We start from the raw sequence: 13332 nt of genomic DNA, 5'->3' as shown, positions 1-13332 counted from the left end.
TTTAAAGTTTATATCATTTTGACTCCTCCGTTAAGTATTACTCTGCAGCAAGTTTTTTAACCAGATAATAATGCAAAAATACATTTTACAAAAGCAAATGTTACAAACCATGACCAAATGCTTGAATTTTTATTTTTAGTATTAATTTTAAGCAGTATTTTTCAGTTATTGGAGAGAATGTCAGAATAAACTTGGAATTTGCATATAGTAAGATAAATTTGGGCTGTTCATGATAATATAATTCTTTAACCTAATTGCTGAAACCCCACCTTAGGTTATAACAGTCCCCTACTGGGTGAATCCCCATGCCCATCACCCATTTTAGTTCAAGCCCTGCATTGTATTTTGATATTCATGAATGCCAATACTAGTTTACTTAAATGATAGCTGGGTAATTACTTGATTTATATACCACTATTTTAAAGCTGCTGTTACAATTAGTATTTATATATTTTGTATTCTATTAACAAAAAGGCACAGTATCGTTCATTGGAATAAAAGAGGTACTTTTAATAAAAAGCTGTTAAATCGGATTTTTGTTTTTGCTGTGGTATTAAACGGGTATAGAGTATTATGACATTTCAGGGTATTAGTATGGAATACAAAATTTCTGGCATTTTGACATCCCTATTCCTCACAGATAAATTATAAAACATTTTCCATACACTAATATTGTGGATCAAATTTTAAATGTACTGTACATCATTCACTCTGAAATACCAAAACCATGTAAATCTTTCTTAATCTTTCCTCAGTTTGTCAGCCCAGAGCAATGTTTTTTTTTAATGCAGCAAACCTGAAGTACATTGAAATCCATCCATCCATCTTCCAACCCGCTGAATCCGAACACAGGGTCACGGGGGTCTGCTGGAGCCAATCCCAGCCAACACAGGGCACAAGGCAGGAAACAATCCTGGGCAGGGTGCCAACCCACCGCAGAGTACATTGAAATGCTGAAAGAAAAGAGGGGGGGACAAACCCAACCCAGACTACTTTGTCAGGCAGTGAAGTACAACTGCTTTAAAAGGTTATAATCAAGTAAAAGATTGCTGAAGCCTTGGGGAAAAAATACAGACAAGGATCAGTACCCATAGTCCTTTCGTAACCACTCTGCATTAGACAATCCCCATAGTAAAGATGAGATCATTCTGGGAATTATTGTGATAAAACCGAAGTTGGGACTTTTCACATGACAGTTATACATCAGTGTTTCGAATGGCCGTTTTCCCTATCCACACTGCTATGTACAACCTTGTATTTCCAAATTAAACCTTTGAAAATTTAATCTTTTCAATAGTACTCTCCAGTGGTAGAAAACATCATTTGAGTGTGGATGAAAGGTCAAAATGAAATAAACAACGTAAATTGATAAGATTTATCTTTTTTGGTGTATACGGAGCCTAACATAAATGCCATATTTTTACATTAGCAGTTTACTCATGTAGAACTCTGTCACATACTCTCCAAAAGAGTAAAATTTCTGGAATTAGTGGCATGCAGCCAGAATTACTTTTAATGTTGTCCTCTTTGGATTTATTGGTATATCCTCCATTGCCTTTTTTTTCTCTTGTTTGCTTCCCAATTACATTCATATCTTAACTCTGCCCTAATTTTACTGCTGATAAAATAAAATGAAACCTTTCTCATTCCAGAGTTCTTGTCCACTATCATCAATCAACACTGATGTAAATGTACGAACTAAAATTTTAGTAAGAACACATTGTCCACTTACTGGTAATGCCATATGATCAGATTATCTGCTCCAGCTGGACCATTAAATTCTTGGTTTGGTGTATCATTACAGCTTAGTTGGGTGAACCTAGAATCATCCCTTATTGTACCACATACTCTTTTACTCTTTTGCCTTCAGATATACAAAACTGTAATTTGGACTTATTTCAAATACAATCCAAATTTAGTATTTAAAATAAATAAATAAATAGATATAGTCACCTCTCTTTAGAAACTTTTCTTTTTTTTATTTAGGATCCTTTAGCCTTCCTCTTTTGTCACTTTTGGGCTCTGCTTTTTAGGAGACCTTTTCTACAAAGCGTCTTGTCTGTACACAATTCTAAAATTAGTCACCAAGTTAACATTCCTGTTTTTTGTTTTATTCCTACAATTTTGCTAACTTTTCTTTGAGCTCTCCATATCATCCTATTTTCCACTGTTTTCTTCTCGTCCTTTCTAAAAGTATTGTTTCTTCAGTTTTTTTCTCGCATGATAAAATCTTCCCATAAGCCTCTATCTGTTAATATTTGGGCTAGAAATATAAATTTGCAACATACCTATTGGAACTGTATACATACCTCCTTATGTTCAAGAAGTCCTAATTATTGTTTTTTTCAGCTACGATTAATTTATCATCTATAATTCTCTCCTAGGATATGCTTTACTTTGAGCTTAGCCCTAAATCACAATGTCCCTTTATGTGATTTGGATATTCCTGCTCTTATTTGCATATGTTTTTGTACTGTCCTTTGTTACTCAAACTGTGGTCAAATATCAACTGCATTCTTTCCTCCTTTTTGTTTTTTTCTATCCATTAATATCTTAACTTTTGCATATGTCTAATCTTTTGTTGTTCCTCTCTTTCTAAAGTTTTTTCTTTAGGCACCATTGCAGGCAAACTTCTGATCACCTCTAGTTCGGAACTTGCTAATCAATTATCTTTTCTACATTGGTGTTTTCTTTTTTCTAAATCTGACCTTAGTAGAAATCTCAGCAGTAAGAATTGATCATTTATCTATCTTGACCATTAACTTGTGGCAGATAAAAACCTTGATGATCAAGAGTTAATTATACTTGGATTCTTAATAATTTATACATTTTCAGATTGTTTTGCCTTTAGGGTGGGGTTGGGTTGAGTATTTTTGGAATTGTGTCTTGGAATATCACACAAAAAAAAAAAAAAAAAAAAAAAGATTGAAATAAGGTTACGGTTTGGACCTCTTGGGTTCACTTTCTTTGACAGGTTGGATATTGGAGTGAGCTAGCTATGTGGTGAGGATACCATACTGCAGTTACAGCACAGGTCCCAGACCTATTGGGGAGGACACATTTTTCAGTTTGCCTTGGAGACCCTTGGTGTTCCACACAACAGGGTAGAAAACTATTGCTAGGGTTTAGGGAAATCCTAGTGTGAACAATAGTGTGTTGCTACCTAGTCCTATAAAACAAAAAATGGATCAAAATGAGATGAAAGGAATAACAGTAAAATTACATTTTATGTAAAAAATCATAAGTTTCATTTACTAACTTAAATTTACAGCTGTGGTAAAGAAAAGCCAAGCAAAATGACACCTTTTATTGGCTAACTAGAAAGATTACAATATGCAAGCTTTCGAGGCAACTCAGGCCCCTTCTTCAGGCAAGATGTAATCAATGATTACATCTTGCCTGAAGAAGGGGCCTGAGTTGCCTCGAAAGCTTACATCTTGCCTGAAGAAGGGGCCTGAGTTGCCTCGAAAGCTTGCATATTGTAATCTTTCTAGTTAGCCAATAAAAGGTGTCATTTTGCTTGGCTTTTCTCTACATTCATAATGGCTAACACGGTACAACACCCTAGTACTACAGCTGTGGTAAATAAAGGGGTTTTTCTGTGTCTGTTGTCCCTGTAGGCATAACATCACTTAAACTTGTTTTAGTCATTTATTTAATAAGCACTTTGCTACATTTCAAGATAATGGAAAAAAGTTGACTCAAAATGTTAATGAAGAAAATTTTCAAGGAATTAAAATTCACAAGCTCCATTGTTTTTAAATAGATTTTAATTCAATTTAGTTTGCTAGCTCAGTTTTAAAAGTGCATATGTTTCTCTAACATAGCATTCTTTGGCTGCAATAAGTATTGGCTCTATACTGACGAACACTGGCAGACAGGTTTTCTTTTTTTTAATAATTCTGTTGATGTTAAATGACCATGAAAACAAGGTGGGCAGTGTGGCATAGTGGTTAAAGGACTTTGGACTTAAAATCCTAAAATTTTGGGTTCAAATCCTGCTGCTGACACTCTGTGAGCATTAGAAAAATTACATTACCTCATTGTACTCCAACTGGAAAATAACTAAAAGAAATGTGGTCAATTATATCTCTCCGATGTTTTATGTCACCATGGATAAAGACATTAGCCGCATAAGTAAATAAAATAACAAAATTGAAAAAAATAAACAATTCTGGTATGCTTTTTTTAAAGAGAAGAAGGCAGGAAGTAAAAGCCGCATGTCAAACTGGCAAAGAAAAAGTTAAAATGGACAAAATAGATATTAGACAGAAGATGAATGGAACACTGTATCATGCTTAGCATCCCAGAGTCACCTTTTCACTGTTGTAGATGATACTGGAACTTGGTGTTTATTTAATGAAGAAGACAAGTGAGAATCAACACTCTGATGTTCTCACCCTCTTATGCAGTTGCCCATTTGGGCCTTCCCTTTCTTTTTTCGTCCTGGTTAGATCCAGTTTGGCTTCTTGTATTTAGACAGTAATGGGCAATGCAGTTAAAACGATTTCTCTTTCCAGTCAATTTAAGGGTATGTTGATAGAGAGGTATCAATTTCTATAAAAAAAGCTTAATTTCTGGCTGAGAGCAAACTTTTGACTGATACTGAATAGTGGCTTAAATTACAATTAAAGTGGTCAAAGTCAGTGGTACCATAAACTGAGGAGTTGGGAGTCGAAGGTTTTGTGTACCAACTTCATTAGCTTTGTGCACAAAGCCATGTCCGTAAAAACATGGGTTAAAGAGTCTGATGTGAAGGAAAAGGAGTGGCCTGCACAGCGCCCTGGCCTCAACACTATTGAACACCTTTGGGATGAATTAGAATGCCAATTGTAAGCCAGACCTTCCCATCCAACAGCTGTACCTGACCTCACAAATGTTCTTTTGGCTGAATAAGCACAAATACTCACAGGTACACTCCAAAATCTTGTAGAATGCTTTCCTAGAAGATTGGAGGCTGTTATTCACAAAATGGTGGTAGTTCTGTATTAATGCCCATGGCTTTGGAATGGGACACCCAAGAAGCTCACATATAGGTGTAATGGTCAGGTGTCTACAAACTTTTGGCCATATAGCGTACTTTTAAGGACAACTCCTGAGGCACTTTGTTGCATTGTCTCAACTAGAGTAGAACTACATTGTGGAACCTAAATATTTGGCAGCTTTACTGTATGATGCTGTACTGTAAATGTTTCTTAAAGAGACTACTGCTTACTTTAGAAGTGCATCTCTTTAGAGGCAAAGATCTTCCTGTGTTGTCTAAAAATACTCAATTCTATTAACTTTTCACTCATAGCCTAGTATATTTCAAAAGTATGTTTATTCCCCCTCAGTGAAGCTACACAACAGGATATCTTAGTTGTTAATTTTTCAGCAAGTGGCATTAGTCTTCATGTATTTAATTTTTTGCACCTTCATTCTCTGCTTTCTCCTTACTAAATCACGCAAATGATGAACATGCATTTTTATTATTTATTTGTTTACCTAAAACTGGGGCCAACAGACTCTTTTTTGTATTGTTTCATCAGTTTTCCTATATCTGATTTCTCAATCTTTTGTGAAGAAATTTAAAGCAATGGCAGCAATTTTGCTGGCAAACAATGAGTAAAGATTAAGAACCTAGTTATGAAAGTGAAGAAATAATGAGGTTATCTACAGTAGGAAATGTAATATTTTGACGTTCTGTTTGAAAATGGTTGTTAAAATTAACAAACATGTTTAACATTGGAATGGTGTGAGCTGTCTTTGCTTTAATATTTCATGTTCTGTCTAGGTTCTAGAATGATAAGGAGATTAAAATTTATTCTGTGCATTACTAATGGATAACTACTTTAGAAAGTGCCATAGAGTGAGATGAATACTGGCTTATTGTGTTTTTACCGTTCTCCAACCTAGGGTGTGCCAGGCACTAATATCACAATCAAAGTCCTTTGCAATATTATGGAAGATGAATCTCTTGGAACACCATATGACCGATATGCTTCAGTGGCTCATTTGATCCAGACAACTTTATCACAGAAATGTCTTGATGTAAAATACAAGAATTATGTGAAAGATATGTCCAATAGCTCTTGGGATGGACCAGCATCTGGTGGAGGTAAATGAAGAACACAATTGTCTGCACAAGTAAATTAGTGACACACAGCTGTAAAATAGAGAAGTATGTTCAGCTTTTTTTTTTGTTTGTTTGTTTGTGTTTTTTTTTTTTTTTTTCTTTTCAATCGGAATATGAATCTTAACTTTTTTTTTGTTTGTAAAACCTTTTTTTATTTGCTAAAGATAAGTGAAGCCTGGGGACAACTTTGGATGAAAGCTTGAATTGCAAAAAATTTGTTTTGAGATGTTCAGTTTTGTTATTAGTTTGTGTCAGAGGTAATATCTAGAAGGCAGGGACAGTCTGTCTTGTTAAGTGAGTGAAGTATTTATCAGTTGCCAAATATGTCATTTCCTGGGTGCACAGTTTTAATGTAAGTAATTTTTGCAGTCTTTGAAATGCCATAATACTTGCATGAATGCAAGAAGGCAGATTCCCAAGTGACCAAATCACACTTCCCTTCCCCAGTCCCATAGTGGTAGCTTTGTAAAAGAGATGTGTGGAAGTGGGGCAGTGTTTTGTCTGAGTGAGTCATTGAGGTTTACCAGGGTGGCTGGTTGTGAATATATAGCCTTATGAGAGTTTTGTTTTTAGTTTGTGGTTTTCCCTGTCTGTACTGAAGTTTGTGAGGGTTATTTTTTTCCCTAAACTGTTGTGAGAAACATTTGTTTATAAATAAGGTATAACATTCACCCAGTTTTTTGCTTTTATTGGAATACAAGTGTATAAAATGTAAAATTATTACAATTGGCAATAATTTCAAAATTCTGTGTTTGTAGTAGGCTATCAGCTATTGAAGCAGGAGGAGGAAGCAGTCGAACGTCTGTGTGTATATAAACATATGTATATGTGTATATGTAATTTTTTTTAATTCAATCACAAAACTTACAACATTGCATATTTTGGCATAGTCTTGATTTTCTTAGGAATGTACTTAGGTAGGGATACTTATCGTGTATTGCACTCATAACTTCTTTTAATGTTCTGAAACCATGAAATTGTGCAGACACATTTACAGAAACTCTAAAGCTAGTCAGATTTGTGAAATACAAACAATGGAATGCATATGTAAGGTTCTGTGGTTGAATTAGCACATAATCTATTAAATGTTACGCCCACACAGCAAATTAGACAAAGTTGAAAGACAAATGTTGAATATAATAGCGTGTTTTCCTTGTTCTTTGTAATTTATTACTACTTAGAAACACACTCCTAAAACTGTGAAGTTTGCTTTATTTCTGCTCAAAATATTTTTTGTATGGACTCCATTGTTTTGGTAAAGTTTGGCAGCTCCTCTAAACAAGATTGGCACCTGAAGTGTACTATAATGTTATGGTGAATTCTGAATTTGATGAGAATCTCGCATAGGTCTGCTAGATGATACTAGAGACCAGATGCTTTTCAGATGACAGATGTATGCTGTATTAGTGGTCTGTGAGTAGAAATTCAGGCGGAAAACAAATTTTTAAGATGAAAATTATGTAATTTACATGTTTCACAAAATATCAGTCTTAAATTTCAAATTCTACAAATAGTCTGAAGCTATTAAAAATTCTCAAGTGAAAGCCTGACTCCTTTTTAAGCGTTCTTTCCCAAAGCTCAGATGTGTTGTATTTGATGGTACAGTAATGAAATTGAACCCTTTTCCTGATCTGGTTATTGGCCTGTTTTACCACCGTAGATTTTGTCTGTCCTACTCAAATGTTGATACTTGCTAGTAAGTAGTGCTTCACCTCAGGCCCTCCATACTCATCTCCTCTTTTATTTATAGGAAGGCAGTGGGTGTACCAGACATGCTCAGAGTTTGGATTTTATCAGACCACTGATTCCCCAAACCAGCCATTTTCTGGATTTTCTCTTGTGTAAGTAATGCATTTCCCTCCACAGGAGAGATAACTGGTGCTGAAAAAACTAAAACTGATTATTGTAATATTTATCCATCACAGTATATCAATAACAATACACTAAGGTATCTGGATTATTTAAACCATCTGTGGGCATGTAGAAGCAATGCATTTTATTGGTGAATAAATAAGTTGCTTGTACATCCCTGCAGATGGCGGACCAGTAATGCTAGCATTGCTGTAGAATATACCTCTGCTGAGGTCACTTGTCACATTTGGATGTGGTATTCATGCATATCCTGCAGGCACTTTGTTTACCCCATCTTGATTAGCCAGCTTCTAAATCTGGCCTCTGCTTCATCTTTAGCAAGAGTAGTCTATGGGAATATAAATTCAGTTTTTTGAACCTAAACTTTCACTTACACTAATCTTGTAATAAATTAAGATGAAGATTTTTAGTTATTCCAATTTCTAGCCATTTATTTTGCTACCCCAACTCTACATTCAATTATATAGGAGCAACTGAATGATTTCAACAGTCTGACAAAGTATTGCAATTGTCACTTCTTTAGAAATGACTGAAGTAGCTTAGTGAGAAACTGAATAAGAAACACCCTTCAATTTGCTTAATTTCTAAGTTGAGCAGAGAAGATTGTTAAAAGTGTGAAAAAGCATTGGCTAAAGGTTATGGTTGTGAGGACAGACCCAAAAATTATTCCAAGTCTTTTGCAAAAATGTTTTCCTTATTGTCTTAGTCATTTGCAGGTTTTCCATCCTTTAAAACCTAGGGGGCTTTGCCCCCTGCTCAGTTTGCTCGCCAACCCCCCATCCTGCGTTACGCACCAGCCACTTTGCGTCTCTGCCGCTCATGTATGTGGATTTTACTTTCACCAAACAACAAATCTTTTAATTCTCGCGGATATGCCTCTTCATTGGGAAGAAACACTACTTTTCCCTGAAGGCAACACGAATTAGACTATCTAAAAGTCTCCAACTTAAAGTTTAAATCCAAACAATATATTCAATCTCTTTTTGCTGTTCCGTTATTTCACCAAGTAATTTCCGTTTGTTTGCGCTAATGCGATCTTTACTATCATTTTTTTGAGACCTTTACATTTTAGTACTTTCATTATCTATAACCTGCTCTGCATGTGTATCACGGCAACATTTTTGAATTCGTTATGACGTTCTACTTTGTCATCTACTCTGTCTTTTATTTCCAGCCCCAGGCATAGTTAAATCTCTTGGCACAGTCTCGTCTCACAGGACGTGAAAGTATCTCTCTGAAAAAGTTACATCTCATCCCAGGCTAAAAAGTCTCGTCTCATCCCAGGATTATTTTATTATAATAGAGAACTGTATCCACCCCTAACCCCCCACCACCCTCACCCCCAAGACTTATAAACAGTGTCCCCTTATTCAGTGTTTTACCTCACTAAAACAGTTACTGTAGTATTGACGGAAGTATTAAGTTTTTGATAAATGCAGTTGAGTGTTGTTAGAATCAAGTTTAGATATATAACTACAAGTTCTCAAGACATAAAGAAAGATTACAAACTTTAATTTGATTCTAGTTTTGCTACTTCCACAGGTGGCCTTCAAGTTATTGTAATATTTAATGTCTTAGAAAAGCATTTCTCTTTAGATTTTTACTTTTGAAGTAGCTTGCTGTTGGAAAGTTGTGATTTTGTTTTCTGTGAAGGTGTGTCATCTTGATGTTATTGTTCTTCACTAATTAATGAACTGACTTCTTAGTTTTTACAAATTTGTCTTCTACTGCTTTTAACCAAAAAAAGCTGACTAAGAGGTCAGGAATTTTCTAATTGTTTTTCAATATAGAACTGAGCATTGAACCAGGCCTAAAAGAATATCAGTGCTTCAAGTGTATGATGCATTACATGGTTATAAATACGCACTCGAGATTGTCTAGTGAGCTGTTTTGTACTGTATTTGTTAGAATGTATGAATAACTACAGTGTTGCTTGAGGAGATGTAACTCTTACAAGCTAGAGGAATCCTCGGCTCATGATTGGCAAATTGTTAGGTTGTGTAAATGATCAGAAATGATTAACAAAATGTGACGGTCTGCATTTTTTAATGAAGCAGTAAAGCAAATGTTTTTATTTGTTCTCTGCAATATTTTAAAAATTATATGTTGCAATTTCATTTTCAGGTACAATCTAAAGCAGTGTTCAGATATCTTTGGCTCCTCTTTTACTGCCACTTTAGTGACCAATGCTGTGCAACAAACTAATGAAGATTATGGTGGCTATGATATCAAGAGCAGCCGGATAGTGTTCCCTAATGGGTCCATAGATCCTTGGCATGCACTTGGAATCACCAAGGACATCACCAGTGACCTACCAGCAATTTTTATTGAAGGTTTGTCATGTTTTATTTATGTATGTAATAGCAAGAAGATAGACTGTGTGCATCTGTAGATTTCAATCAATCATTACAAGGTATAAATTCAACCTGCATACCTGAAAAAAGACAGCAGCACTTTACCCATGCCTCATCCTTTTGTAAGATAAAATACAAATACAGAAACATTTACTTGAAAGCTACTCCCTTGATGGTGCTAAATAAGACGACAGGGCTCACTTCTGAAGCCAAGCCTACTAAATGTGTTCAACTGTTAGGCTTGACTGTAAACGCCTTCTGGCCACGTACCTAACACAGTCTGATCAGAAACCGTTACAAAAAACCTTCATTAAACCAGCTTGTGGACTGGACATCTGCAAGGTGAAGGTATGAGTTCAGCTGTGATGGCAGATGGATAACTAACTTGGGTAGGACAAATCCAGACATACTATACCTCCACTTTAGAAGGTGTATGATACATTTTTATGCATTCCATTGCATTGAAACAAAAGGTGTAATAATTTTTATGTTTTCAGTGCTTTCCAGTTTTAGCAACATGAATACTTTTAACAAAAATCTGTTGGGGGAGGGGGGGGTATTTATTTATTTATATAATATTATAATTTCCCCCATAGGATTGTATGTCAATACAATTAATCCTTTCCACACCGTACGAACTGTATACAAATATATTTTTTTAAAGATTTTTAAGCACAAAAATAGGTAATCATACCATAGAATGCACAGCATAATAGTAAAATTAAATGTAAAAACATTGCATAACACTGAGAAAACCTTGAACAGAGAAAGCTAACATTGCAAGAATTCATCCTATAGCCTTATGAACCGCTTGCTGTAAACACTTTTTTTAATGAGTTTTAAGCACAGGGAAAACATGAACATTTCAATTTTAGATTTGTCCTACTAACCCTAATACCACTGGTATCTGATCTAAGGTGACTTATATGACTTATGCAATCAGTGGGAAACAGCTATCGCAATCTTTTGCTGTCAAGTTACTTGTTGCTGGAATATATTAAATAAAATATAGACAGTCTTTACCTGAAGTTGTTTTAAATTTATTATTTTAAACTGCCACTTAATTTGAACAAATCGACTAATTGTTGAATCCATATGTAATTAAAACAATGTAATTTCTAAGTCTCTGAAAGTAAAATTTTCCTATACTAAAAAAAAATCTTAGTACAGAAGTAAAAACCAGTGTAGTATGTTGTTCTTGTTTTAATTAATCTAGGTAATGAATAGTCTTTTTAAGACCACATATGACTAATAGCATTCCTTTGTGTATAAAATCATGTTTTTGTGATAGGAATAAGACTTCCTGTACCCTGAGATTTTTTAACATTTTATTCTCTTATCTTTAGGTACAGCACATTGTGCAAACATGTATCCAGCGAGGCCGGAAGACCCACTCGTGCTAACATTAGCAAGGGGACATGTCTTGACGCTCCTAGAGAAATGGCTGCTTTAGTAAAAATATCAACATTTTGCATAATTTAGTTGTTTTCAACCTGTAGTCAAAGGTGTTAGATACATTTTTTTTTTCATTGTTACTTTTGATATGTTGAGAGGTTTCAGAAAAGGAATGCAAGAAACTGCAGTCTAGGAGAAATTTGTGTTCCATTAGTGGGTGACTGAGAAAACCGTGAATCTTTCTAGCATTGTAATTTCAATTATTGTTGATGTAAATGTTGTGAAGATTCATTGAAAAATTAAGCATTATTTTTTTATTTCAGGAGTATGAATCATTTTAACAGTACCTAAGATAGCTTACAGATTTATAAAATAAGCCTTTACCTGCTATATTGATAGAGTTAATCTCATGAATTAAAATTTGACATAACGAATGGTATGACTTGTGTGGTATGAGAGATTTCTCTCTAACCTTATTACAGAAGCAAATGTGTTGATAGTGAAAAATCTAAGGTGTCATGGGAGCACATGCTTAAATGCTCTGAGCAGAACATGGACTTGGTATTAAGTTTGTTTTTCTGCTTCATTTAGATGATATTTTTGATGTTAGCCAAAAAATGCTGTATAAAATATATTCTTTGTAATAACAGAATGGTTGAGTTTTTTTTCCCTTCTACATGTGTCTTGATACAATTAATTTACTAAGAGAGGTAAAGTTTAAACAAAATTTAGATATGCTTACTGTGGGATATTTAGAACCAGAAATTTGCATAAATGTGTGAAACTTGAATAAGCAAAACACAAAGACAAGAAAAAAATTATACATTCAAAACCTGAGAATTATTAAATTACTAATATACCAGTTTGTCACAGGTTATTAGAAAATGAAAATTTAAATGAATTTTATGATAACACGACCAGGTGTTGTAGAGTTTGAGTGGTGATTTTGTTTTGCAGCTTGGTTTTAAAGCCCTTTAATCAGAGTTGGTGATAAGGAAGTTGGCATTCAAGTACTGTGGAGATGTAAAGGAAGAACAAAAAGGAAATGCATCATATTTGTCTTGTGTATTATGCCTAATTATTTTAAATAAATCTAACCCCAAGAGCACTTCTATTCAATTTATATCAGGCATCCATGATTGTAACAGCTTTTCTTAAATTAACTGCCAAACACAAATGGTGAGATGCAAGAGCAAGCAACGGTAATGGACCTCCCCGTGGACATAAAATAACAATGTATGTCCAAAAACTCCTGCACAATGAACTTAAAATGTGATGAAAGAAGAGATCCTGTTTATTTACCAGTTCCGTTTTAAACTGTAAAATACATGGATAAACCTAGTCAAATAGTTAGAGAGGTGGCATTTTATATTTAATCATTTTGTTAAATTCACTGGTATTTGTCATATATAAGAAACCTATAACCATACTGGCCCTTTTTAAATAAGTGTGTGTGATGTATGTGTGTGGTGTTGACTGCCATATCATACAGTATTAGTTCTTTATTTGCTCACATTTCTGTTGGCGTAAGACACACCAAATGTATTAGTCTTTTACTTTTCGACACACCAAATGTATGTCTTTTACTTTTCTTCA

At 34.5% G+C, this 13332-nt stretch overlaps 1 protein-coding gene across 1 annotated transcript in view; it reads left to right on the top strand.

Moving 5' to 3' along the window:
- Positions 1-12844, top strand: part of prss16 (serine protease 16) — a 32071-nt gene extending 19227 nt beyond the window's left edge. Inside the window, exons 6-9 of the mRNA XM_028794422.2 lie at positions 5896-6097; positions 7866-7956; positions 10112-10320; positions 11688-12844. Of these exons, the coding sequence (XP_028650255.1) occupies positions 5896-6097; positions 7866-7956; positions 10112-10320; positions 11688-11794 (609 nt within the window). The 3' untranslated portion in view covers positions 11795-12844. The remainder of the gene's footprint in view (positions 1-5895; positions 6098-7865; positions 7957-10111; positions 10321-11687) is intronic.
- Positions 12845-13332: the final 488 nt, after the last annotated feature.

This window comes from Erpetoichthys calabaricus, chromosome 2, assembly GCF_900747795.2.
Source record: "Erpetoichthys calabaricus chromosome 2, fErpCal1.3, whole genome shotgun sequence".
Lineage (NCBI taxonomy): Eukaryota > Metazoa > Chordata > Cladistia > Polypteriformes > Polypteridae > Erpetoichthys > Erpetoichthys calabaricus.
This window is presented reverse-complemented; position numbering and strand designations above follow the sequence as displayed.